Source organism: Astatotilapia calliptera, chromosome 22 (genome assembly GCF_964374335.1).
Source record: "Astatotilapia calliptera chromosome 22, fAstCal68.1, whole genome shotgun sequence".
Lineage (NCBI taxonomy): Eukaryota > Metazoa > Chordata > Actinopteri > Cichliformes > Cichlidae > Astatotilapia > Astatotilapia calliptera.
In genome coordinates this window covers 35704197-35727713 of record NC_137442.1, presented here as the reverse complement: position 1 = coordinate 35727713, position 23517 = coordinate 35704197, and the positions used below count along the sequence as shown (strand labels likewise).

General features: G+C 41.8%; 1 protein-coding gene across 2 annotated transcripts; it reads right to left on the bottom strand.

The window, feature by feature from the left end:
* Positions 1–678: 678 nt before the first annotated feature.
* top2b (DNA topoisomerase II beta) lies at positions 679–23455 on the bottom strand. 2 transcript variants are annotated; one of them, XM_026155571.2, is made up of 36 exons: positions 22928–23455; positions 19892–20047; positions 19080–19170; positions 15745–15808; positions 15181–15326; positions 14991–15088; positions 12922–13134; positions 12303–12476; positions 12111–12212; positions 11882–12019; positions 11637–11775; positions 10782–10939; positions 10510–10635; positions 10310–10420; positions 10006–10111; positions 9790–9899; positions 9592–9684; positions 9334–9448; positions 9030–9151; positions 8434–8582; positions 8067–8298; positions 7193–7327; positions 6895–7095; positions 6611–6806; positions 6430–6521; positions 6166–6321; positions 5975–6058; positions 5521–5715; positions 5212–5338; positions 4823–4987; positions 4059–4278; positions 3664–3746; positions 2954–3046; positions 2659–2790; positions 2497–2582; positions 679–1151 (listed from the first exon to the last, which is right to left on the bottom strand). In XM_026155571.2, exons 1-36 carry the CDS (start codon positions 22967–22969, stop codon positions 993–995), a joined length of 4809 nt encoding a protein of 1602 aa, XP_026011356.1. In that variant the 5' UTR covers positions 22970–23455; the 3' UTR covers positions 679–992. The 2 variants fall into 2 exon arrangements, with proteins under 2 accessions (XP_026011356.1, XP_026011357.1); XM_026155572.2 differs by having other exon boundaries at positions 2659–2787.
* Positions 23456–23517: the final 62 nt, after the last annotated feature.

Sequence of the window (23517 nt, the reverse complement as noted above, 5' to 3'; positions counted from 1 at the left end):
GTTGTACATTTATCCAGCCTGTGCTGCAGGCTGAAGGCGACCATGGAAAGTTTTGAGATTTAAGCTTTGATTGGTTTCCATTTCCCATCATAAATATTGTCTTTGTACATTAACATATACTTTTTATGTTCATATACTGTTTAACTTTACCATGAACTGTCCTGGCAAAGTAATAAAATATATTTATTTTAAACACTGGTGTGTGCAGATGCTTGAAGGACGAAGATGAAGCAAGCCTCGTATTACTCATTTAAAACATTATTTAATACTTTTCCTGTTCTGAGTCCCTCTCATTGTCGTATAAACCAGTCCACACTGAACTGTGTGCACTGGAGACAAGGCAGATAGGCAGGGATAGCTCAGTAGGTAAAGTGGTCGCCCCATGATCGGAAGGTCGGCGGTTTGAATCCACTTAACGGCTACCCTGAGGTACCCCTGAGCAAGGTACCGTCCCTACACACTGCTCCCCGGGCGCCTGCTTAGTGGGCTGCCCACTGCTTCACTGAGTGAATGGGTCAAATGCAGAGAAAAACAAGTAATTTCCCCATGGGGATCAATAAAGTATCCATTAAAATGAGCAGGCACTGAGATGTGTTAGCGTCAGTGTAAACTGACATCAGCAGTTTGTCTTCTTACGCAGCGGCTCAGTAATAAAAGAATGAAACCAGCAGACTCGGGGACATTTCAGCATTTACTTTCAACTTCATGTTCCAAAAGGTACATATTATTTTAACAATTAAAATGTGCTAAAGCACTGCATTCTAAACTTCTAAAAGCTGCTTCAGACAAATACAGAACGTTTCAATGAGCATAAAAAAGAAACCTGTATATGTATAATAATAACAAGTGTAAAACATCTACACGTTAAAAATCATTGAACATCACCATTAATGAAAAGAAAATGTAACAGGAAATGTACAAAAGTCTGTTTGGAAGAGGAGGAGGAAGGGCAGATTTCTATACAGGTGGCGTTTGTGTGACGGCGGGCTACTTTAATCAAACATGTCGTCGTCGTCTTCTTCCTCGTTCTCCGACTCGTTGAAGTACTTCACCTCCTTTTTGGCGCGGCCTGGCCGGTCGCGGGTCAGAGCGCTCAGGCCGCTCATGCTGTTGCTGTCGTCCTCGTCGTCTGACGGAGGTTTCTGAGGCTTCTGCACAGAATCAAACCCTCGTGTTAATCGTTCACGTCACCACGAGACTCGGACGCTTTATTAAAGAAGCAAAACCGTAACACGACTACATGATACTTGTTATGAATGAAGAGAGGAAACATAATAAAATTCACTCAAATGACAGTTCTCATTTATTCCACCCTGGCTGCATTATGTGTGTTAACTTCAGACAGATGTGTCCAAAGGTGGACGCACATAAAACAGCCTCCCACAGTATATCAGCGAAGCACTTCAGGCCTCTGTGCTTGGATGACTTTAGCACTGAGGATACTAAAATCCCTTCTAGGGTTTTTCTCTATATAAATACTGGCGGTGGCCAGCAGTCCCTCTCATGCACCTGTGGTAGCAACATCTTACATCACCTTCTTCTCAAGTAATCAAATTCACGAGACTGAGAAACCACGACCTCTGACCTTGACATCACTTGTCTGATTTCTTTGGTAGAAACACGTGTGGTGTCAGTTTGAGGCTACGTCCACACGTACCTGGGTATTTTTGAAAACACAGATTTTTCTACGCGTTTGCACCTTTCGTCCACACGTAAACGGCGTTTTCGGTCACTGAAAACGGAGATTTTTAAAAACTCCGGGCAGGGTGGATATTTTCTAAAACTCCGTTTTTGCATTTAAGTGTGGACGAGAAAAACGGAAAAAAATGCAGAAAACGCAGCGTCAAAGGTGTGCGCCTTTTGTGACGTCACACTGTGCGCCACGTTATTGTTTCGGTGAATGAATTTCTACAATACTGTTAATTCTACTCTCTGCAGTGTTTAAATGCTTACATATACACACAGTTACTGTCCCTCCACACATACGACTCGGTTCTGCTTCTATGCCCCATCCTTGTTTACTATTTCCCACCGAGGCTTCTAGACTTCTGATTGGCCAACATTTCTGCACGGTTAGGAATCTAGCGCCACCTGCTGCTTTGGCATGTTCATAGCAGCGTTTTCCTTCATTTCTGCCTTTATGTGTGGACGGGATTATTTTTTTAAACGAAAACGGAAAATCTGTTTTCAAAAACACCCGTGTACGTGTGGACGGAGCCTGAAATTCCGATGCTACCTCTTCTTCAAGTTATCAGCAAACATGATCTCTGACCTTGAGGTTGAGATCACCCAGATTCACACTCGCCTGATATTTTACGTAATGAATTTGAACTGCTACAGTCACAAACTTGGTAGTCCATTTTGGCTGATGGTGTAAAAAACACAAGTGGGGTGACCTGTCCAGGTCAAAGTCAACCATGACCTGGACAGGTCACCAGTTCAGCCTGGCCCCGCCTGCCAGAATCACACAGTAAAATGTCGTCTCTATGCACTTACTCTCCCCGGAGGCTTTGACATTTTCTTCATGGGGCTGTACTCGTCCTCAGAGCCAGAGCCCTTCCTCTTCCTCCCCCGGCCTTTACCTGCAACAAGGTAACAAAAGCTCACAACCTGCACTGTGACTTTTTTACATTTCTTCTTCTTCTTTTTGTGCCTTACCTTTAAGAGCTGGTGCTGGTTTCTTAGAGCCAGTATCAGAGTCAGAGTCCCAAATGGATTTATCGGGTTTTTTTGCTTTTGGTGCTGGTGGTTTCTTAGGTTTAGGAGCTGCATCAGATGGCTTCTTAGCTGCTACAGAAAACAAACACCTGGTTTTCAAATGCTGCACGTGCATGAGTGAGTAACTGTGGCACATTTGAGCCTTTGCTTTGACGCATCAGCAGCATCTTGACACAACATAACAGACTGTCACTGTGTGGTAAGGAGTGCACTGCTCTCTCCTGGACATACTGACCTTTCTTTGCTGGAGATGCTTTGTCAAATGCAGAGCTGCTGGAGTAAGTGAACACTGGGCTGTTGTCATTGTCGCTGTCAGACTTTGCTTCGTCTACAACAAAAACATGAGCATTCAGCTGCTGTTGTGTCTGCAGGTCACTGAGAGATCAGGCCGTTTGTATATCATCCAAATCTGCTCCAGACTTAACCTCCCAACAGGAGCTCTACTAGACAGAGATCGGGGGACTACAGAGGACATTTGAGTACAGTGAACTCGTCGTCCTGAAATGACTGCAGCTTTGTAACAGCATGCTATCCTGCTGAAAGCATCCACCAGAAGATAATGGGATAAACTGGTCAGAAACATGCTCAGTTGGTCTGTGTTGATCCTCAAATCATAGTAAGAGACCCAAAGAAAACATATTGTGACACCGTAACACCAACACCCTGAACCACTGATGCTAGCAGGATGTTTTGAGTTGTTTACATCAAATTCTGACCCTGCAGTTCAAATTGTGTCGAAGAAATCGAGGCTCATCAGACCTGGCAGTGTTTCGTTCCCCCCTACAAGCTTCTATTGTCCAATTATGGTGAGCTTGTGTTAACTGAAGCCTGTTTCCTGTTCTTCACTGACAACAATAGCACAGGCGTGATCATCTGAAGCTGTAGCCCCCCATCTGTTTCAGTCTGGAGTGTTCTCAAAGACACAGACTCCCAAGTGATACTCACCGCTTTCATTGCTCTTTTCAGACGCAGCTACCTTGGATGAGAAGATGCTGGCTGCGTCTTTCTTTTTAGCTGCAGTCGCTGAACTGCAGAGAGGGAGGAGAAACATATTCAACAGTAAAATACTGCCCAAGTCAGAAGGGAGAGATTGTGTGTGTGTGTTCATATCTTCGTGGGGACCAACAACCCTTTGAAGGCATTTTTGAGACTCAAAATGTGGTTTTAGTGACAGGGTTAGCTTTAGGGTAGGGGGCTAGGGAAAGCATCACGTCAATTAAATCTCCCCACAAGATATGAATCACAGATGTGTGTGTGTGTGGTGGGTGCAAGAACACGAATGGTGGAAATCCAGGTGCTGAAAGTATCATTGAACGTAGTGAACTATTCCTAAACCTTACACGGCTTTTTGTTTGGGTGACGTGTATGCTTCATCGTTGTCATCGTCTTCATTGTCATCATTATGGTCATTATAGCGGTCCTTAGCGCCAGGGAAAGCAAAGTCGTCTTTGAACGACCTCGCTGGAGAAGAAGGAGGCTCGTCGTCTGCGTTCTCCTCTTCATCTGCCTCTTCCTCATCCTCCTCCTCCGAGAAATCAAATGTGTATTTTGGTTTGGAAGCTGAAAGATGAGAGCAGGGTCTGTGTGAAACCACATTCTAACTGCCGGGGATTCTGATGCCACTCTGATGTACAATAATTAGCTGAGTTACATCAGACTCCTGTCAGAAGCTGAGTGATATTTTTAGCCCCGGGTGGTTTGAAATCAAGGAGCTGGCTTCAGATTGAAATGAAACGCTAACCAGTCACACTAAGCAACCACCTGATGCAGACGGGGGAATAAAGCAAAGACTGAGTGGATTTAAAAGAGAAACAAAAGGAAATAAATGCATGATGCACAGTGTGAGAATTTTCATTTTGCACATTTGGTGCAGTGAAATGCACATTTAATAAATACTTTCTTTCTGTGTCTGACTCAAACAAATCCCATCAACCACCCAGAGGCTGCTTTAGACTTTCTTGGTGTCTAAACCGTTTCCTTCGCTAATGACAGAAAGACAAATAAATGACATCATTAACAATGCATTTATGCTCTGCACTGAACACGAAATGAACACGATGATCGGAGGGATGACAGTGAATGTTCACAGTGACTGTAACCGTACCCGATGCTCTCTGGGACTTGGTCTCTCTGGGAATGATGGGCTCGCTGTCCTCTAGGTCGCTCTCTGACTTGGACTCGTCGTCAGACCATGGGTTCCTCTTCTTTACCTTTTTAGCAGGAGCACCTGTACCTTTAGGTGCAGGAGGTTTTCTCACTTTAGGAGCTCCTGTATAAGAGTGAACAAGATTACCAGCCTGTCTGTTGGAGTGTTCACATAATACAGTGAAGCTCCTCGATGTGCTTTTTAAACTGCAGTAAATCATCAACCAGGGATGAAACCTGTAGTGTTAAACAGCATCCATGCATGGCCAGATCACACAGCATGATTTGTCATTTTCACTGCAGCACACTGACTTAACCGCTGTGTAACTGAATGATTTCTGCACTGACCGGGCTCCTTCTTCTCCTTCTTCACTCGTGGCGCTTTCGGTTTGGCTGCCATGTTTTCTCCACCTCCGCCTTCACCACCCAAACCATCCTCATCAAACTCCAGTTTCAGTGCTGGGTCTGAGTCACCCTGAGAGGAGAATGCAACAAACCTTTATTCCCTTTATTTGGACATGAAAGTGTTTTAGTCTCATATTTGTTTTTCTCAGGAAGTATTTTAGGTTTTATAAGAGAACGACACCTGTGTAACTGTGTTCTAGTAATGCTGTCATGAAATCTACGTCAACTTTGAAGCCGAAACACAAAGGTTACCTTCTTCTTTTTGATCAGTTTTTTGGCTGCGTCAGATTTAATTGCTTGCGTTGGAGGCTCCACCCTTCGGCCAAACGGTGAAGGCATAGTTTCCTCCAGGTTCATCTTCTTCACTTTGGGCTTGCCCACTTTACCCTTCACCAGTTTGATGGCCTTGCCTATGCTCTGCTCCTCTCGTTCCTGGGCTTCCACATTCTGAGAGGCAGAACAAAAAGATGAGTCATGGTTTAAATGTAGCAGATTACCAGATAAAATAACTCTGGACAAAAGTAGCCTGCACAAAAAAAACAAAGGACAGTTGCTGCAAGAGTTCAAACTCTATGGATCTACTGACCTAAACAACACAAGACAAACACATTTCAGGTGAATGCTTTCTCCTCTGTATTGTTCGGCTCTGCACCTGCCCGTACGATGTGCGTCTTTAGAAAACAATAAATGGCAACAACAAACTTACATCCAGCTCCTCGATGAACACCGTCAAGTCCTCCTTCCACAGATCCTCTGGAGACTTTTTCTGCAGGTCATTCAGCTCTCCTCTCTGCACACAAACACGCACATTCACTCTGTTAATCAACACGTTATAGTCTACATATTCTTACATGTGAGGATGACAGATGTCAGTCTGTGAAGAGATCTATAGAATACCTTTTGGTCCCTCTGCTTAAGCAGTTCGTCCACCTTCTCTTTGGTCAGGCACCACAGAGGCATGTTGAGGATATAGTTGAAGTTTGGGCCTGATGTGGACCCTGAGTCCACTGAACCGTCACTCTCGTTCCCGTCCTTGTAATCCTCTTCTTGAGACTGGCGGATAAAAGCATGAAAAATAAATAGTGTGTTGTAGAGATTCTCCCTTCAGTGTTTGTGTTCAGTACCAATCATGTGTGAATATTTCTAGAAGCTCTGCGATACCTTTTCCTGAGCCTTGGTCCAGGCAGCAACTGGATCAGATTCAAAGCCTTTCTGCACCAGCATGCGGATGAGTTCACGCTTGGACTTGTTTTCTGGTTGGGTTAAAAACAAACGGTGAGATAGAAAAAAGGAATCTGTACTGTTTGCCACGTGGGTGTTGGAGGATTTTCTGCGTTCCTACCGATTACAATTTTCCCTTCGATTTTCTCGAGTACAAAGCGAGCTTGATTGGATAGTTTGGCGGCTTCAGCGCCCAGGTTGCCCAGTAACCAGTCCTTCCTCAGTTTGTAATAGTGCAGGCGGAGCTCAAAGAACTCCTTCAGGATGTCCTGGACTGAATCGTACCTCTTCAGACAGCCCATGTGGTCAAACAACACCTGAGAATGGTGTAGTTAAAAAAATGAAACAGTTCTAAGACAACAGCTGTGGTTAAAGCAGAGCAAGATAAACCAGGGGAATATCTACCATCGAGTTACAGGTGAGACTAGACTGCAGTTTAAAGACTTTGTGAAGGCCAGCTGCCTCTGCTTGGGCCAGCTTCTCCTCAGACATGCGAACCACAAACTTCACTGTAGCATCTGTATGGTATTCCTTGTAATCGTTGATGAGAGCTGGCGTCTTGTCAGTGCCCTGCAACATGGGCTCCAGCACAGACTCCTTGTACGCCTGCATACAAAACGGTTAAACATACAGACAGACATAAAAATATATTCCAGATCATTTGTGACTCTTTACACTCTCGAGAAAACAACCTGGACTGTACCTGTGTCCAAGTCCGAACAGGAAGCTCTGTGATCTCAATGGTGTTCTTGTCTATGACTGACACCTCTCCACTGACCAGATACTGGTTCTGACCCAGTTCATGGATTATCCCTTTGAAGTTTTTGTAGCTAGGAAGCTGTGGGTAGAAGGAAATCAGGACAGGGAGGTTAAAGCCTTTATCTACACTTCAAGCAACAAACCACAGCAGTTTGTGGAAATCAGAAGCACAGCGCGCTGATGAGGACTGTTTGTTCACATCTCTGACTCTCTGCACCCATCCTATAATTTGATGCCCTCTCATGGCCCACAACGACCAGGACAGAGAGCTGGGGGAATGAACCAGCAACCTCCCTGTTACAGATGAGCTTCCCAACCCCCTGAACCACGGTCGCCCTCTAGACACAGAATGAGCATGTGCGTGTGCCCCGCTGACAACCGTGAACAAGCTGGGGGGTGGACTCTGTGGCACTTCCTGCACGTGCCCTGTGGACACTCCTGTGATCCTGTTTGGGAGGCTGACAGAACCATAGAAACATCAAGCTGCTTTCGACCTACCTTCAACCACTACAATCAGTTAAGATATGGCAAGTTTCACTGTATAGGTAAACAGCTAAGAGGTAGAGCGAACAAGCAGTTTACACTATGACTTATCTACTTGTCAATTTCTTTTACTAAGATTTGTGATATAAAGTAAGTGTGTGGTACAAATCAGCTCCAGCCATCTCCAGATTCCACAAGACATTTTAAACTCTGCACATATGGAAATATGCTTGATATATAGCTGATGTGCTAATCTGAACCAGCAGTTTCATCTTTAAAATATACTTTCATCTGTCTCCGTACTTGGCGTGCTTTTATTTGTTCACAATGTTTACCATTGGCAGTGGGTCCTGATGCTTGAGCATTCTGTTTATATTGTTGACAATCTCTCGGGGGTCATAGTTGGGAATCTTGCAGGCCCAGCCTGTCCCGATGCCCTCGGCACCATTCACTAGCACCATTGGAATGATGGGAATGTACCATTCTGGCTCCACCTTCTGGTTATCATCATACAGAAACTTTAGTAGGTTGGAATCCACTGCTGGAAACAACAGCTTGGCAAGAGGACTGTGGGAAATTGGACAACATTTATGAAAATTATGCAGTGGAAGCCAAAAATGTTTACTCTGTCTAAAGGTGTCAGATGAGAAACCTTTTAGAAAAATACATTTGAATTAAAAGACATGCAGGACTCATTTGTACCTGAGCATGGTGAAGATGTAACGAGGACTGGCTGCATCTTTTCCTCCATTGATGCGAGTACCAAACTGACCCAGCGGCTGCAGGATGTTCACGTTGTTGCTGCCCACAAAGTTCTGTGCCAGGTTCACTATGGTCATCATGAGAGCTTGCTAGAAGCACGAACGAAAGAAAAAGACATGAATTTGGGTAGTCGCAGTGTTAAAGTCTCAGGGTAAATATCTAAAGGTTAAAAGTTTCAGTTGTTATTAATATGCTTTCAGATATTCCCGTGTATCCTTTGTTTGTTTGTAGGTTTGAAAATATATTTTACTATATTGTATCTGTGTAATCTGTACAATAAATAAAACATCAAGACTAAAAAAAACCCATCTTCCATTAAAATTCTATTAAGAATGAGAAGTTTGTTGAAAATGAACACGTTTTCTTCTCAGCCATTTTTTAGGATGGGGTCAATATCCTCTCTGTGGTGTTGAAAAGGAGCAGCGAGTATTTTCCCGGGTATCAGTTTATAGTTAGAAACTCAGAGATGCGTGGACAGAAATGTCACGCTGTGCTGCGTACGATGGTTCATAACGTTCTTAATGATTTGACTGCACCTCTCCATGATGGTAGGCAGACATCTCTGCTACTGAACCAGCCAGCTGAGCGACCTTCACTTCCCTCTTGTCATTCCTCTTCAAGCAGGTAAACAACACTTTTCTCTGACCCGGCTTCAAACCTAAAAGCAACACAAACACCAACATTTACAAAGCTGAAATATCCAGGGCTGATTATACCTCGCATACATTTATAAAATACTGACGTTATGTGTTTGTTGGTATGTTAGGGATGCTTTCACTGTGAAAAAGAAAACTCGGCTAAAAAACCCAAACAGTTAAAAGATGGAGGAAGTGTACAAACCATCAACCAAAGACGGGATCGATCTCTCATTGTCAGAATTGGAGAACAAAATCAGCTCTTTGTTGATGAAGTCATTGTAGGAGAGGTGTCGGGCATGAGTTCCATACAGGTATTGCTGGGTGGTGGGGAAGATGAGGGGAGGGGGAGAAAAGAGCAATAACTCATCTATGTTTTCTCCATTTCACCCAAATCAAATATTGCTGAGTTAGCAGGATTCTGTGAGAGGAGCACGCAAATGAAAGCTTCTTCCATACAAACCTCTGGCAGGCCGTGCATCCTTCTCTGACGTCTGTCCTCCATGAAGTTAGTGAGCCACTCCTTCCTGTCGTCCGTCTTCTTCTTACTGAAGGCCTGAATCAAAGTAGCACATTGAACAGACCCTGAGCACAAATGTATGCTATAATTACTGGCTGCTTTCATAGTCTGTTTGTCCTAGCAGCAGTACGGCGTGCTCACCAGAGTGATGGCAGCGTCGTCCTCAGCACCAGTGTATCTGAATGTGATCCGGTGTTTCTCCATGTCAGCAAAGTATTCCTTTGCTTCTTTGCTTGTACTTGTTCCCAAACCTGCAACAAAAAATTGATCTTTTTATAATGAACAATTTTTCAGACAAAAACGTGTGATTTCAAAAGTCGCTCTAAAATCGTTTCTGAAATGATTCAAACGCCAAACCTTTGTAGTACTTTATATGCCAGGTTTTATAATTTTCCGTGTGTTTCTTCCACTCGTCAAACTCTGGAATGCTGTAGAAGGCCAGCTCTTGTTTGTTCTTAGTAGCCTGGAAATAAATGATGAGGAGGAATCTTTATCACAATGTGTTGCAAGTCGCTCTATTCGCCGCTGTCACGACACGCAAAACAAGACACGTGATTGACTGAATGATCTGAGTCCAACACACAAATATCACCCTGCATATTTTTCAAGTTTCAGGCTGCTTGATCGGTTTAATAAAATGGTAATGGTGTGCCTCCCTTACTTTGACAATGGGTGTGATGAACTCCTCCAAGAAGGTGTGTTTCAGCAGGGAAGGCCAGTTGTGATGGAAGAAGTTGATGAGCAGACCTTTGATATGGGAGCCGTCTTGATCCTGGTGCACAAGGAGAAGAGTTACTGCTATTTTCTGAGCAGCTGTGAGTCCTACCAGAACTGTGAGCGAGTGTCCGTGAGGCCGCTCACCTGATCTGTCATGATCATGATCTTGCCGTAGCGCAGGGACCTCAGCGACTCTGGGTCGTCGTAACTCTTCTTGTATTGGAGCCCGACGATCTTAATGATGTTGTTAATCTCGGCGTTTTCCATGATCTGTTGACAACATGGATGAAACGATGAGCAAATGGACGAAAACACAGAACAGAGTCAATGTCCTGTTATCACGTGAACTGGCATTTGTCTGTTTCACCTGCTTTTGTTTCCTACATGTGAAATGTCATTATTTCTCAGGCTCGTACCTGCTTGTGTGTTGCCTCTCGCACATTCAGGATCTTGCCTCTCAGCGGGAATACTCCATAACGATCCCGACCAATGACTCCCAGTCCAGAGACGGCCAGAGACTTTGCCGAGTCCCCCTCAGTGAGGATAAGTGTGCATTCAGAGGAGTGTTTGCCACCTAAGATGGAGATATGAAGAGGATTACTAAGTTAGCTGCAGTGAGCAGCTTCGTGTTGAGTTTTTCCTGCAGCTATAACAAATGAGTGGCTCCACAGCATAATGTGCAAAAGCACCCGGTCCCAGACTAAGAGGAAACTCAGAAAAACACAAACGTAATTCAGAAGGCTAACATTTTATATTTACTCCACATCTGACACACTTTTCATTTTGATGATTATGATGCTGTAAACAGGTGTTGATTTCTTTTTCCAGGACTTGGCACCTTTCCACAGCTACCATCACATGGTTTTCAATTCAATTTGTTTTTTTTAATTTAGTTGTTACTGCGTGAACGCAAACTGGGTCTGAATAACACATCAGCAGAGCCACAAGCGATGACCCTCCACGCCGCACAGTCGGACATGGCAAATTCTTTTTAACTGAGAATTCGTCTAATAATAGACTAATATTTTTAAAATATATTTTCATGCATTATTGTTTTTCTCTCTGCTTGTAGTCCACCTGAAGTGCATATTTTTAGCAGGTTTACTGCATAGTGTAGAGTCTCAGGAAAACTGTGAAAATGACATCGCTATGACCCAATCAGACCCAACAGTGCGCCATGCAACTCTCTTCTGTAAGATTTCATTAAGAGGTAGTTGCTTGTGGACATTCCTCATTTTAGACTTGAATAAATAATGAAACTAGTTACATACCGGCATCATTGGCATCATCTAGCTTCGGGATGCCTTTGATCTTGCTGTGCTTCACAGATGAACACTTTTTATTCAGCTGTGTCTGAGCTTTGAACTTTACCCAGTTGAGTATACTCTCCACAATCCCACAGTTGGTTGCCTGTAGGTGACAAACGTTTTGTCTTTGAAGTCCAGCTACTTTACATGAGAAAAGATTAAGTACAAACAATGGTGACGGCTTGAAAAGAAGTGAGAAATGTCCTTACAGCCCTGATAAACTTGTCTGACAGAAGGCACTTGGACCCAAAGCTCTTGGTCTGGAGTGTCATGTTCTCCTTTGTCTGGGAGTCAAACGATGGATTCTCAATCAGTGCGTTCACAAACACCCAGATGTGGTTTTTCACCTGAAGTACAAATGACAGAAAGATTAAATGTTTTTCAGCATGAAGCTGTGAATTGAAACCAATGTATAAATAAGAACCCCAGTGACGTCACCTGGAAGGGTTTAACTGACACTCCTGCCTTGTTCTTCTTTTTCACCACCTCAATAAGTTTGGCTACAATCTGGTCCACCACATAGTCAATGTGCCTGCCACCCTAAAACATACATGTCTCAGCGTTAAAAGAACTTTCTTTACTTCTGACAGCCATTTACACTTCTGCAGCTTACTACTCATATGCAGATACCTTTGTGGTGGCAATGCTGTTAACAAAGCTGATTTGTTGGAATCCTTTCTCGCTCATGGTGAGGCAAACCTCCCAGCGATCGTTCACCGTTTCATGCACCACCTTCAGGGCCACGCCTGTCTCATCTAGTTTGTCCTTCACATACAGGTCCACATAGCTGCGGAACCCGTTAACCTTCAGTGAAAGAGAGAAGGGTTATTGAACATATAATGTGATATTCAACATGGCAATTAAGTTCTCTTTATTTTGCTTCAAGCAAACTTTGGTAGAAGTAGCCACGACACAAGAACCACGTACTGAGGAGGCTATAAAGTCCTTATACTCCAAAAATTACACTTCTCATTTAAACAATCCAAACTGGCGTGATGTGAAGATCAGAGTCTGATACATCCATGTTCTTTAAAATTAAACATTCACACCCATTATCATCCCGTTAACTCAAAACACATACTAATTTCACCTTCAGTGCTCAGCATTGATGTTTACACTCAATGGTACAGTTTTTGCTATATTTATGCAAACATATACAGTGACAAATCTTTACACACGAACACAACAAATGACTACTTTATGGTTAGCTAGTGTGGCACGATAAGGGAAGACATAGAATGAGACTTACAGGTAATTTTTTGCCGTTCAGAGACACTTTAACTCCCCTGCAGGAGCCAGCTACATCATATGCTCTGCGGGTAAGAAGTGCTACAATATCTTTGTCCAGTTTCTCCATCTTAAACTTGGACAGGTCCGGCTGGAATGTCACAGAGGTGAAGTCATCTCCATCAAAAAACTTAATCTTGGGCTCGGAGGTTTTGGTCATGTTGTTCTGCCACGTCTGAGGAGGATGAAGCAAATGATAACATACACATACCTGGTATTTAGACATGGTCATGTGCAGGAGTCTTAAACTTGGACCCCCTTTGCTGTATTGAGTGAACCTGAAAATCTTAATGTGAAAACATTTGGTGTCTTAATAACTGTGCTTGTAAAACCCAGACAAGTGGACTTCTTTATGTTTGTAAAGATGTTTCACCTCTCACCCGAATCACTTCATATGATGATCATATGAAAACAGCTCTGATTTCAGTGGGCAAGATTTCAGATATTAGTCTATAAACAAGGAAGACTGTGACTGTGACCTTGCGGCAAATAAATATATATATATATATATATATATATATATTAGTGCTACTGAAATGAAAATTCTCACTAGACGTCTGTAACGACCCATCCAATCCACACATGTGACCACAGATGTCCTTAAATTAAGTTGTATGTAATAATGAGAAATGAAACACAGAAAACGGTGTTGAACACATGAAGAAAGGGAGTTGTAAAAAGGCATGGACAGTCATGGCACCAGCAGAAATCTGTCACTAATTAGACAGCAGTCCTGCAAATTACTATCAGCTGGTTCAGTCCCAACTGATGGCCAATAAAAACACGTCTCATTGCCAACATGTAACACAAGAAACATCTCATGATGGGTAAAATTAAGACCTTCACAACCTTATTGTTGCAAAACCTGTTCATGGCATTGGTTACAGAAGAGTTTTTAAACTACTGAAAGTTCCAGGGAGCACTGTTGGGGCCATAATCTGGAAGTGGAAAGATCCTCATTTCACCATAAACTGTCCACAGCCAGGTGCTCCCCACAAGGTTTCAGACAGAGGAATATAAAGAATTATCAGAAGCGTTGTCCAAGAGCTGAGGAGCACCTGTGGAGAGCTACAGGAAGACTTGGGAGTCAGCAGATACAATCGTTTCCAGTGACGAGGCCAACTGAAACTTTCTGAAGCTTGTGTTAAAGACGGGGTTCACTATTCAAAGCTTTTTAATACGGCCCTCTTTGGTGGCATCTGGTGGCCAAAAACATGAAGAACAAGTTGAACTAAAGTTGAACTTTCATTGTGAAATAGTGAATAGTGTTATGTCAGATTGATTAATGCTTTTGATAAATAAACGTCCTTGTTTTAAACACCTCACAGTTCTTTGTCCCTTTGCTTCTGATGTTTGTAAACATTATGTGCTTTTATCTTTACACCTTTAGTGTATTTCTAATCTATCTTAGCTCAATTTTATTTCCACAAATGCAAATACACTAGCCTCATTTTAAACACTACTATAATGATACTCTAGCTTACGTAAAATTGATTATTGGACCACTTAATAAAAAGGCTATAAAAACAATTACTATTTGTACTAATTCTAAATTATTTGAATGTAACTTTTTATATTTCACCCCTGGCATATGTTAATTATGTTCCAGTTTTGGCACGTGAACAGGAAAGAGAACTGACTCAGTGCTTCTGAACCACTGTGAATAGTACCTTCAGAAATATACAGGTTTATAAAATTGGGGCCGTGTTCAGCACTTGCAGCTTTGATGGAAAAATACTGACGGCCGCCAATATTACCTCTCAGCCTCCTAACAGATACAAATGTGGTGTCAAAGTCTATATGTTGCTAAATTATCAAATTCTTTTGATCGTCAGAAAAGTTGACATGTTAAAAAAATAAATAAATCAGAAATCTGCAAAACCAACTTGTGAAGTTTTGCCAAAAGAATGAGAAATGATAATATAATGAAACATGCAACAGGGTTACTATGAAACCCCAGAAACCGGATATACATTAGTAATATATATGTGTGGTAATAAAGCATGAAAGGTACTGCTGTAGTTATCTCACCTGTTTGAAACTGTGTCTGTACTCCTTACATGCTGTTTCCACTGTGAACTTGGTGCTAAAGATATTGCAGAGTTTAGCACCATAGCCATTCCTTCCACCTGAAACCAATCAAACAGTCAGCAACGCTGCTTTCAGTAACTTTTCTGCATTCACAATAACAACTGAGTGATGTCAGACTGTCTGCATTCACCTGTGACCTTCTTTTCCTCGTCGTCATAGTTGCTGGAGGTGAGCAGGTGGCCAAAAATGAGAGCTGGGACGTACATCTTCTCGTCTTTATGCTCCACCACAGGTATTCCTTTACCATTGTTCCAAATGGAAATGGTGTTGGATTCACTGAAACCAGTATAAAAAGTTTAAATACAGGATAAATGTTGACCTCATCATCAGGGAAATGTATTACACTTTTCACTGTACGTCATAACCCTGTGGTATTTCTTTCTTGTAATGGCTGCAAAAATATTGTTTCAACATTGACACTAAAGGAGTGTGAATCCTTTTATCTTTTATAAGTGAAATGTATTATTCCACACTTATATGTAACCTTTCCAGAGTGTTTTATACAAAAAAAAAACATTTTCAGCTTCCCCAGTTTGACAAAGTGACCCATAACCAGTTCCTCTGCCTCAGATATAAATTTCAGGAGGACACAGGAGGCAGCTTGTTTAAACTGGCTCAAAGAAAAATACATGCTTCCTAAGATCAGCTGCATTATTTTTAATGTAATGAGGTAAATATAAAATGATGTACTCACGGGTCAATGGTGATCTTGATGGCAGTCATGTTCTTGTCCCTTTGTTTGTTGTCAGCTGCATTGACTGTCAACAAGCGCAAAACATCAAAACACAAAGTTGAAAGAACAAAAGTATCCCAGCAGCCGTCCATTACCACGGCTTATGAGCTGTAGTTTACTTTATTTCGGCAAGATTTACGCTTGTGTTCAGAATTTATCTCAAAAACCTATTTTGGGATATTTTTAGTAATCGGACATGGTCAAAACCTTTGACAGAGGCATTATAAATATCAATTTCCACACATTTATTCCTGGGAGTCCACTACAGCAGTTTTGCATAAATCACAGTTCACTTTACTTTGACTTAGTTCCCCCCACACCGGATGGTGCATTGGGCGGCAAGGGATTGCCAGCGAGCTCGGTTTGCAGCCACATCTTCAGCCTCGTCCCATGAAAGATCGACCGCTTTCAGGTCCTCAATGAATGACCGTCCCCACGTCTGTTTTAGTCGTCCACGGCTCCGTGACCCCCGGGCGGGTCTCCATGACATGGCTATCTTTGGTAGTCTTTCCCGATGTTGGCGAAGAACGTGACCGGCGAAACGAAATCATTGCTCCAATACCACGTCCTCTAGCAGTCGTGAGGCAGTGCACTGAAGGACCTCCTTGTTGGTAACACGATCTTGATATGAAATCTTGAGAATCCGTCGAAGGCCGCGCTGTTGGAAAACATTCATCGTCGGGTGATTGTTGCCGTCGACTTCCATGTTTCACTCGCATAGATAGCCACTGTTACGACTATCGTATTGAACAAACAGACTTTGGATGATATTGAGTTGGTGGTCGATCTCCAAACCGGATTCAAGTTACGCATGGCCGATGCTGCTTTTCCGAGCCGACAGGCAATGTCCTTGTCCGAGCCACCGTCCGGTGTTATCACACTGCCCAGATACATGAACTGATCGACTTCATCAAGCGGGCGGTGGCCAACAAGTACCGGAGTATTCGCTCTGGCATAACCGAACTGCATGACTTTGTTTTTGGCAGTGCTGATCTGCAGTCCGATCATTTTCCAGTATGGCGGTCAAATTGCGAATGAAGCGTTGAGTAGATCCGAGCAGCGCAATGTCGTCCGCGAAATCAAGATCTGCAGTTCGTCATCCGTCATTTCCTTGGACTCCGTGCTCACCGACTCACAGTTCACATCAATAATTATTTATCTTACGTAGGGGCATGGTTTAATCTTCACTTTATCTTTAAGACCACCCTCTCTTACAGTAACAGTCTTCAGACTGTCTGCTAACCACAGACACAAAGTTTGTGGTTAGCAGACACATTTCAGATAGAGCTGAAAGGAAGAGAAAAATGTCACTTGGACAATGTTGTACATTTTTTAATGGAGAGCACCAACTACCTGATGCTTTCACATCCAGTATAGTTAGACACAGCACAGACTACAAACCCAGAACAGTGTTTCTGTGTGGAGCACATTTTCACATTGTTTTTAGTTGTTTGTAGTGGAAGCCTCTGTCCACTGTCACACCCAGTTTGGGATGAACAAAACCCTCCATTATGAAAATTATTTGATTTGATTTGATATACCTTTATTAGTCCCACAAGGGGAAATTTCATAAGGCTGCCGACCTATTGCACGCAATGGCGGCGCCATCTTACCCTCCGACCATACATACATTACACAAAGCATCACATGGGGAAGACAGGTCAGAGAGGTATAACAATGGAAAAATGCACCACACGAGGAAAGATAAGGAGAAAAAATAACTCCTCCCAGACTGAGCTCCAACAGGGAGATCAGTTTGAGAACAGAAAAAAATACCTCTGCACAAAGCACATGAAAAAACTCTTAATACACCAAAGAAACACACGAGTTGTTTCTTTGGTGTATGGTGAGTTCAGGTTTAGCCTCTCTCATTTAGCAGTTTTTAATTCAAGAGATATATCACAAGTTTAATCAGTTTAATCTCTTTTGCAGTACAATATTTCATACAAGAGTTACAGACCTTACAAAATCTGAAAAACACGCTGTGTAAGCACACCTCTGGAGTGGTTATCTTGGAATTTTGGAAGCCTTTGCACTGTTCTACATAGTCTGTGAGCCTAAATGTATCCCCTCCCTGAACTGATGTGATTGTCGCACATTTTATTATTAAGTCTTTATCACTGTCCGTTGACCTGTGAATACGGATGGGTAGTGATATCGGTTCTGACATAAACGGTAGTAACCAGACCGAAAAGCAGTGCACATTTCGGTGCTTTTTTTTCCTGAGATGTCACACACTTTGGATTCTAGCCAATCATTTTACCTTTCCAAGGATAGTAGGCGGGCCCAGGTACGTACGTTCTTTTAGAGCAGCGCTAAAATTTCATTAAAATCAATTGTTTGACCAAGATCTTCTGGACCTGGTTGTTTGTACTCTCCTTCCTCAATTATGTGAACCTTAACAATGCCCAAGGCGAAGCGGTCAAAAGTCTGGCTGTACTTCACAGCAAAAGATGCAAACTCAGCAGCAACAAGTGCTTTAAGCTGATACTGTGATACTGTCAAAGGAGGTAACACCTCGAATCTGATGAAACACCTGGTGACGCATAGCGCTTTTTTTAAAAGCCGGGAAATGCACCGTATTTGATAGCTTGCTGCGAGACCTCACACCGAGCACATCTACTGCGGGTGTGGTGCCTGTTATTGGACCCGGAGTTAGCAACATCCCCCAAAAACCCAAAGAGGAGAGTCCTGGCCCCTAGCCCTGCCAGTGTAGCAGAAATGATGAGGATGATGATGCAGCAGCAGCCGTTCTTCTCTGCGTGAGTAGCTTCATGTTGTTCGTGTGTAATTTACGTTGAGTAGGCTAACCACGTTATTACATTAATGCATGTAAGGTGAACTAGCAAACATCATCATCAAAAAGTTAAGGCCGCAGCTATGACTGCGTGCTACCTCAAACACATTTGACTTTGAATAGGTCATAAATAGGCTCACATAGAAATACTGTACACATCAAGTCCAGTGCTAACGGTGCTAACAGAACAGTGCTAACAACAGCCTGACTCAGTGAATAATACCAACATTATAATGATAATGCCTCATATAGTGTGTAAAAGACAAATGTTGAAATGTTTCATACACATATTCGGGATTTACTCGTGTTTTCTTAAACTGAACAACAGATCTTCTATGTGCTCCGATGATGACGGCCCAGCTGCACACACATCTTTAAACTAAATAATCCAAATTTCTAATCACACATTAACAAGTTTTCTTAAACAATTTGAATCTTTAATCGAGGGGCAGAAACATTTTTCCACACACTTATTAGAGAACAGTTTGGAATCACTCACCAAGAATTTCATCAAAGATTTTGTACAGTCCAGGAACATAGGTGATTTCTCTCTGGTTCATCCCGATCTCTTCATCAAAAACCCACATTTGCTGGAAGAGTTGCAAAAAACAAAACACATTAAAAATAATGACAATAATCAAATTCTAATAGTAATTTTAAGGAATGTTGAGGTTATATTCATCAGAACAGTCTCAGGAAGTAACAGAAGGAATAGGATTCTGAATTTAAATTTGGCCATTAAAACAGGTTTTCAATTATAGATTCAGTTACTGATTATTCCTTTAATTAAAATGTGAATGGTTTAAACTATAGCTATACTGGTGGACAGACGTTTGTATGTATTATTTCACTGGGCACCAGGACTGTCTTGGAAGATCCTGAGAGGGGACTTGTGTTAACTTGTCAATTAACTCTTCTGAACTGGGCAAACATTTTGGTACATAATCTGCAAAAGACAGATAATTTGTCCCACATTTCCTAAATGACACAGCCAAAGGACAATGGGCTCTGTACTACACACAACAGCAAAGATGGGAGACAGTTCAAAACCAAAGGACTTTTTCTGTGAGCAGAGATCCTTACGACACACTTACAGGCAACCATTAATGTGCTACTCTAGCCAAACAGATTTTCACCTGAAGACAGAATCATTTTAGCAGATAATTTTCAGAAAAAAATTAAAATAAAGATCGTTATTCTATAAACTCCTGACACAAAAATAAGCTTGAAGCCCTCTTTGTAAAATGCCAGTGAAGTTGTACTGCAAGTAGTTCTGTAGCCACCAGCAGAAGGCAGTCTCCTGGGACCCACCTGGGTGATTGGCTCAACAGAACCAATGTACGTGTCTGGACGGAGGAGGATGTGCTCTAGCTGGGTCTTCTTCTGGTACACTCGCTCCACAGATAACTTGGATCCTTTCTTGGCCCCTTCCATTTTTCCAGCATCCCCTCTGCCGTTCGCAGCCTCCTGTTAGACAGAATGGTTTTGGTTGTGAGTTCATTTATTGCTGTATGAGACACACAGGATATACACAGAACTTAATTTCATTGTTACTGGAGGGCAGGGGTCTAATCCACCATCTTTATTCCAAACGACATGTTTTATTTTTAGTTTGAAAGTTGTGAAAAATACCAGCTTTAAGTTTTACTGAACATACATTACTGTCGAAACGTCTTGAGTCACATTTCATCTCTTTATGTTTTACTAGGCAGATGGAAAATAGGTGCAGCAAAAGTACTGAAACATCTGGAAACATAGATGGGATAGCACAGCGTAATCAGGCAATTCTACTTTTTTTTTTTATTCTAACAAGTTAGAAATATTTGGCATGATCTCCTTTATCCTTCAACACAGCCTTAAGTCTCTTAAGTTTTCTTTTAATTTCTTGAAGCATTCCTCAGGAATTCTCCAGGGTTCTTGAAGGACATTACAAACCTCTTCTTTGGGATCAATACGCTCTTCGTAGGTAAATACCAACACAAGCAGGCACAATGAAAGCATCAGCACGTAAAAAGAGAGCGACTTCAACAGCCTCCAGCAAAGCATGACACTTTTCAAAATATGCAAGAAAATCGTTCTCTGTGATCGAGGAACCAACAGACATGTTCCACCCCTGGAGCCAAAAACACATCTTTGACTACAACCAGGCTATAAAAGAGGAGATATTAGCAGCTGGTGATGTGTGACTCCAATGTAAACAAATGACTCTGCCTAGTATTGGAGTGTAATCGCTAGTTGCACTGCGTATGACAAGATAAGTAAATAGTGGATGGAAATTACTGATGCAGTTATATAGTGGAAAAAGCAGCTTTAAGCTGCTGGTTAAAAAGCTCCAACCTTGACATTAGCTTCAGGGTGGCTGTAGCTCACGAAGCAGAGCAGGTCATCTGCTTATTGAAAGGTTGGTGGTTTGATTCCTGGCTGCTCCAGTATGCACGCCAAATATCCTTGGGCAAGTTACTAACCCAAGTTGCTCTCTGATGCATCCATGGGAGAATGTAAGTTAGATAGAAAGTAATTATAGTAGAACTAGTGCTCTTGTGAATGAGGCAAGTTGTGTAAAGTGCTTTTTATTATGTGACGATTTATGCAGATTCCTGATGATTTCTGAAGTTATTTCAGTTACTGTTAAACCAAAGTGTTAAATTGTTATTTTGTACTCTCACTTAAACATTTCTGGGGAAAACGATACTCAAACTACCTAATGTGTGCTTATATTTGAATTATGCTTCATCAGTTCTAGTGCTCTATAATTTCGCTCATCGCCACACACTTGTGTTTCTTTTTGCAAACTCCAAACATCAATAAAACAACTTCAGTATATTTTTCCATAGCATCAGCAATATTATTTCTAATTTTCTTGAAATAATATGATATAATCTTAACCTCTACTTAACAACCACCATTGCACTGAGAGCATTTCTGACGAGGCTTCCAGAAACATTTATTTTCTCCACCAATTTGCTAAACTTTTTAAGCTGACCCTGCACAATGTACCGAGACATGCAAAATGTTTTGTTAAAATCTCGATGCTAAACACCTTGTTGGTGCAAGCACACTAAGAACAGATGCTTTAGTGACAGACTGTTAGTAACAGATAAAATGAAAATAACAATTAGCCAAGTTTTAATTGTAAGTTGTCTGTTACAACTTTTTCATAGTAGTGGTGAATTAATGACAATAAACAACAAAAGGACAAAAGTTTAATTTCTGTCTGTAGTTCATAATCATATGTTTTGGTCATGAAGTGATAAATATAACTATGCTCATAGTGTTATATACGCTTTAATACATATTAATTGATGATATTCTAATAAATATATTCTCATACACTAACAAGCAGGAAATCCCAACAACAAGGGGGTGGGGGTTGGTCTCAGAAAAAAATATTCACCTTGTTTTAACAAATTAATAAATTACACAGGCTTAAACAACAGATAATAACCACCGATCACTTTCATAAATGCTAAGATTCAAGTTCAGCCTATTAGTAAAATATACTCATACAGTAAGTCTAATGGTACGGAATGTAAACAGTGTGTCACACAGACCTGGATTTGAAAAGCATTAATTACAGTCACCTCGTCAATGCAGTGCTTGAAGTAACTAATTATTCGTATCAACAGCAGGTAACTGCTATGTTACAAGATTTTTGAAGCGCATGTAAACATCTGCATTTTTAAATACTTTAGTTCAAATCTGTTACTACAGTATTACTTACAGTAGTACTCATACAGCAAAAGTCGGATATTAAAACAATGTTAATGCTGCAGAGAAGTTTAAATGTAGCTGCACACCAGACGGTCGGTGTGAACAGGTCAGACTGAGGGAGGGCAGAGAGCGGTCTGAATCACCGTACAACTGTAGTGTGAAGTGCTGTGCTGGCTCGCACTTGTGATCATTTTCAATACATCTCCTACTGCATTTTTCATCACGTATTAGCCGTACATGTAGTGGTACAAACAGTCATGTAAACCAGTCTCGATGAGACGCTTCTTCCAACTTTCGCTTGAAGACATAAACAAGGAACCATCAGGGCACAAAAAGAAAAGGATGAATGTCGCGTTTGACCTCCCAGCCCTTCACGTCTACAAGACTCAACCCAGTTCACTGCTTTGTACCCGAGTTAGAATTTAAAAACAGACTGTAGATGCCTCATCCTTAACAACTGTATGAATAGCCGGCTGGCGATGAAATTTAAATGCCATCGAGAGGCAATAGTCGAGGTTCGCGCTGCCCTTGGGTTGAAACAACATTGTAAAGTATTGCGATAGCGCTATTACTTAAAAAAAAATTTTTTTTATTTTTTTAAGCCAAGTTCGTTACTCGTGTGCCAAACAAACTTACCATCCAAGCCAGATCCCCGCTTCCTGTAGCGCCGTTGGACATCTTCCTTTGTGATTGTTATTTTTTTTCTAGCTCGCAAAAGGTCTTAGTTCCCGTCCAAGTCAAAGTCCGTCTACATAACAAAATGTCTTACTTGCTAAAACACACCCAGACCAGTCTATATCCCATGTCTTTTTTGGGTCGTTTAAAAGATAACTCTTAAAAATGCAACGAAACAGGCAGACGATTATTGCGTATCGCAGCTATTGTTAAAATCGACAAGCGCTGGCACAGTAGGCCTAAACTTCCAACAAAGATGCTAACCGGCTACAGGCTTTCAAATAAATACTGTACAAAAGTCACGCATTAAATAGGTTTACAATTTCACGTGAAAATGAAACATAATAAAAGCGCAGTTTATCTGAAACGCTCTGAAAATTGATTTAATTAAACACTTTGCATTTACACATAAAGCCTGTATTAGCTAACCGCAGCTACCGCTGTCCGGCTCCGCCATCTGCAAGATATACGCCGAACCGTCTCGTAGATATGCCGACCAATCAGGTGTAAGCTTTTCAAACGCACCGGCGTTTCAACCAATAGGACAGGTC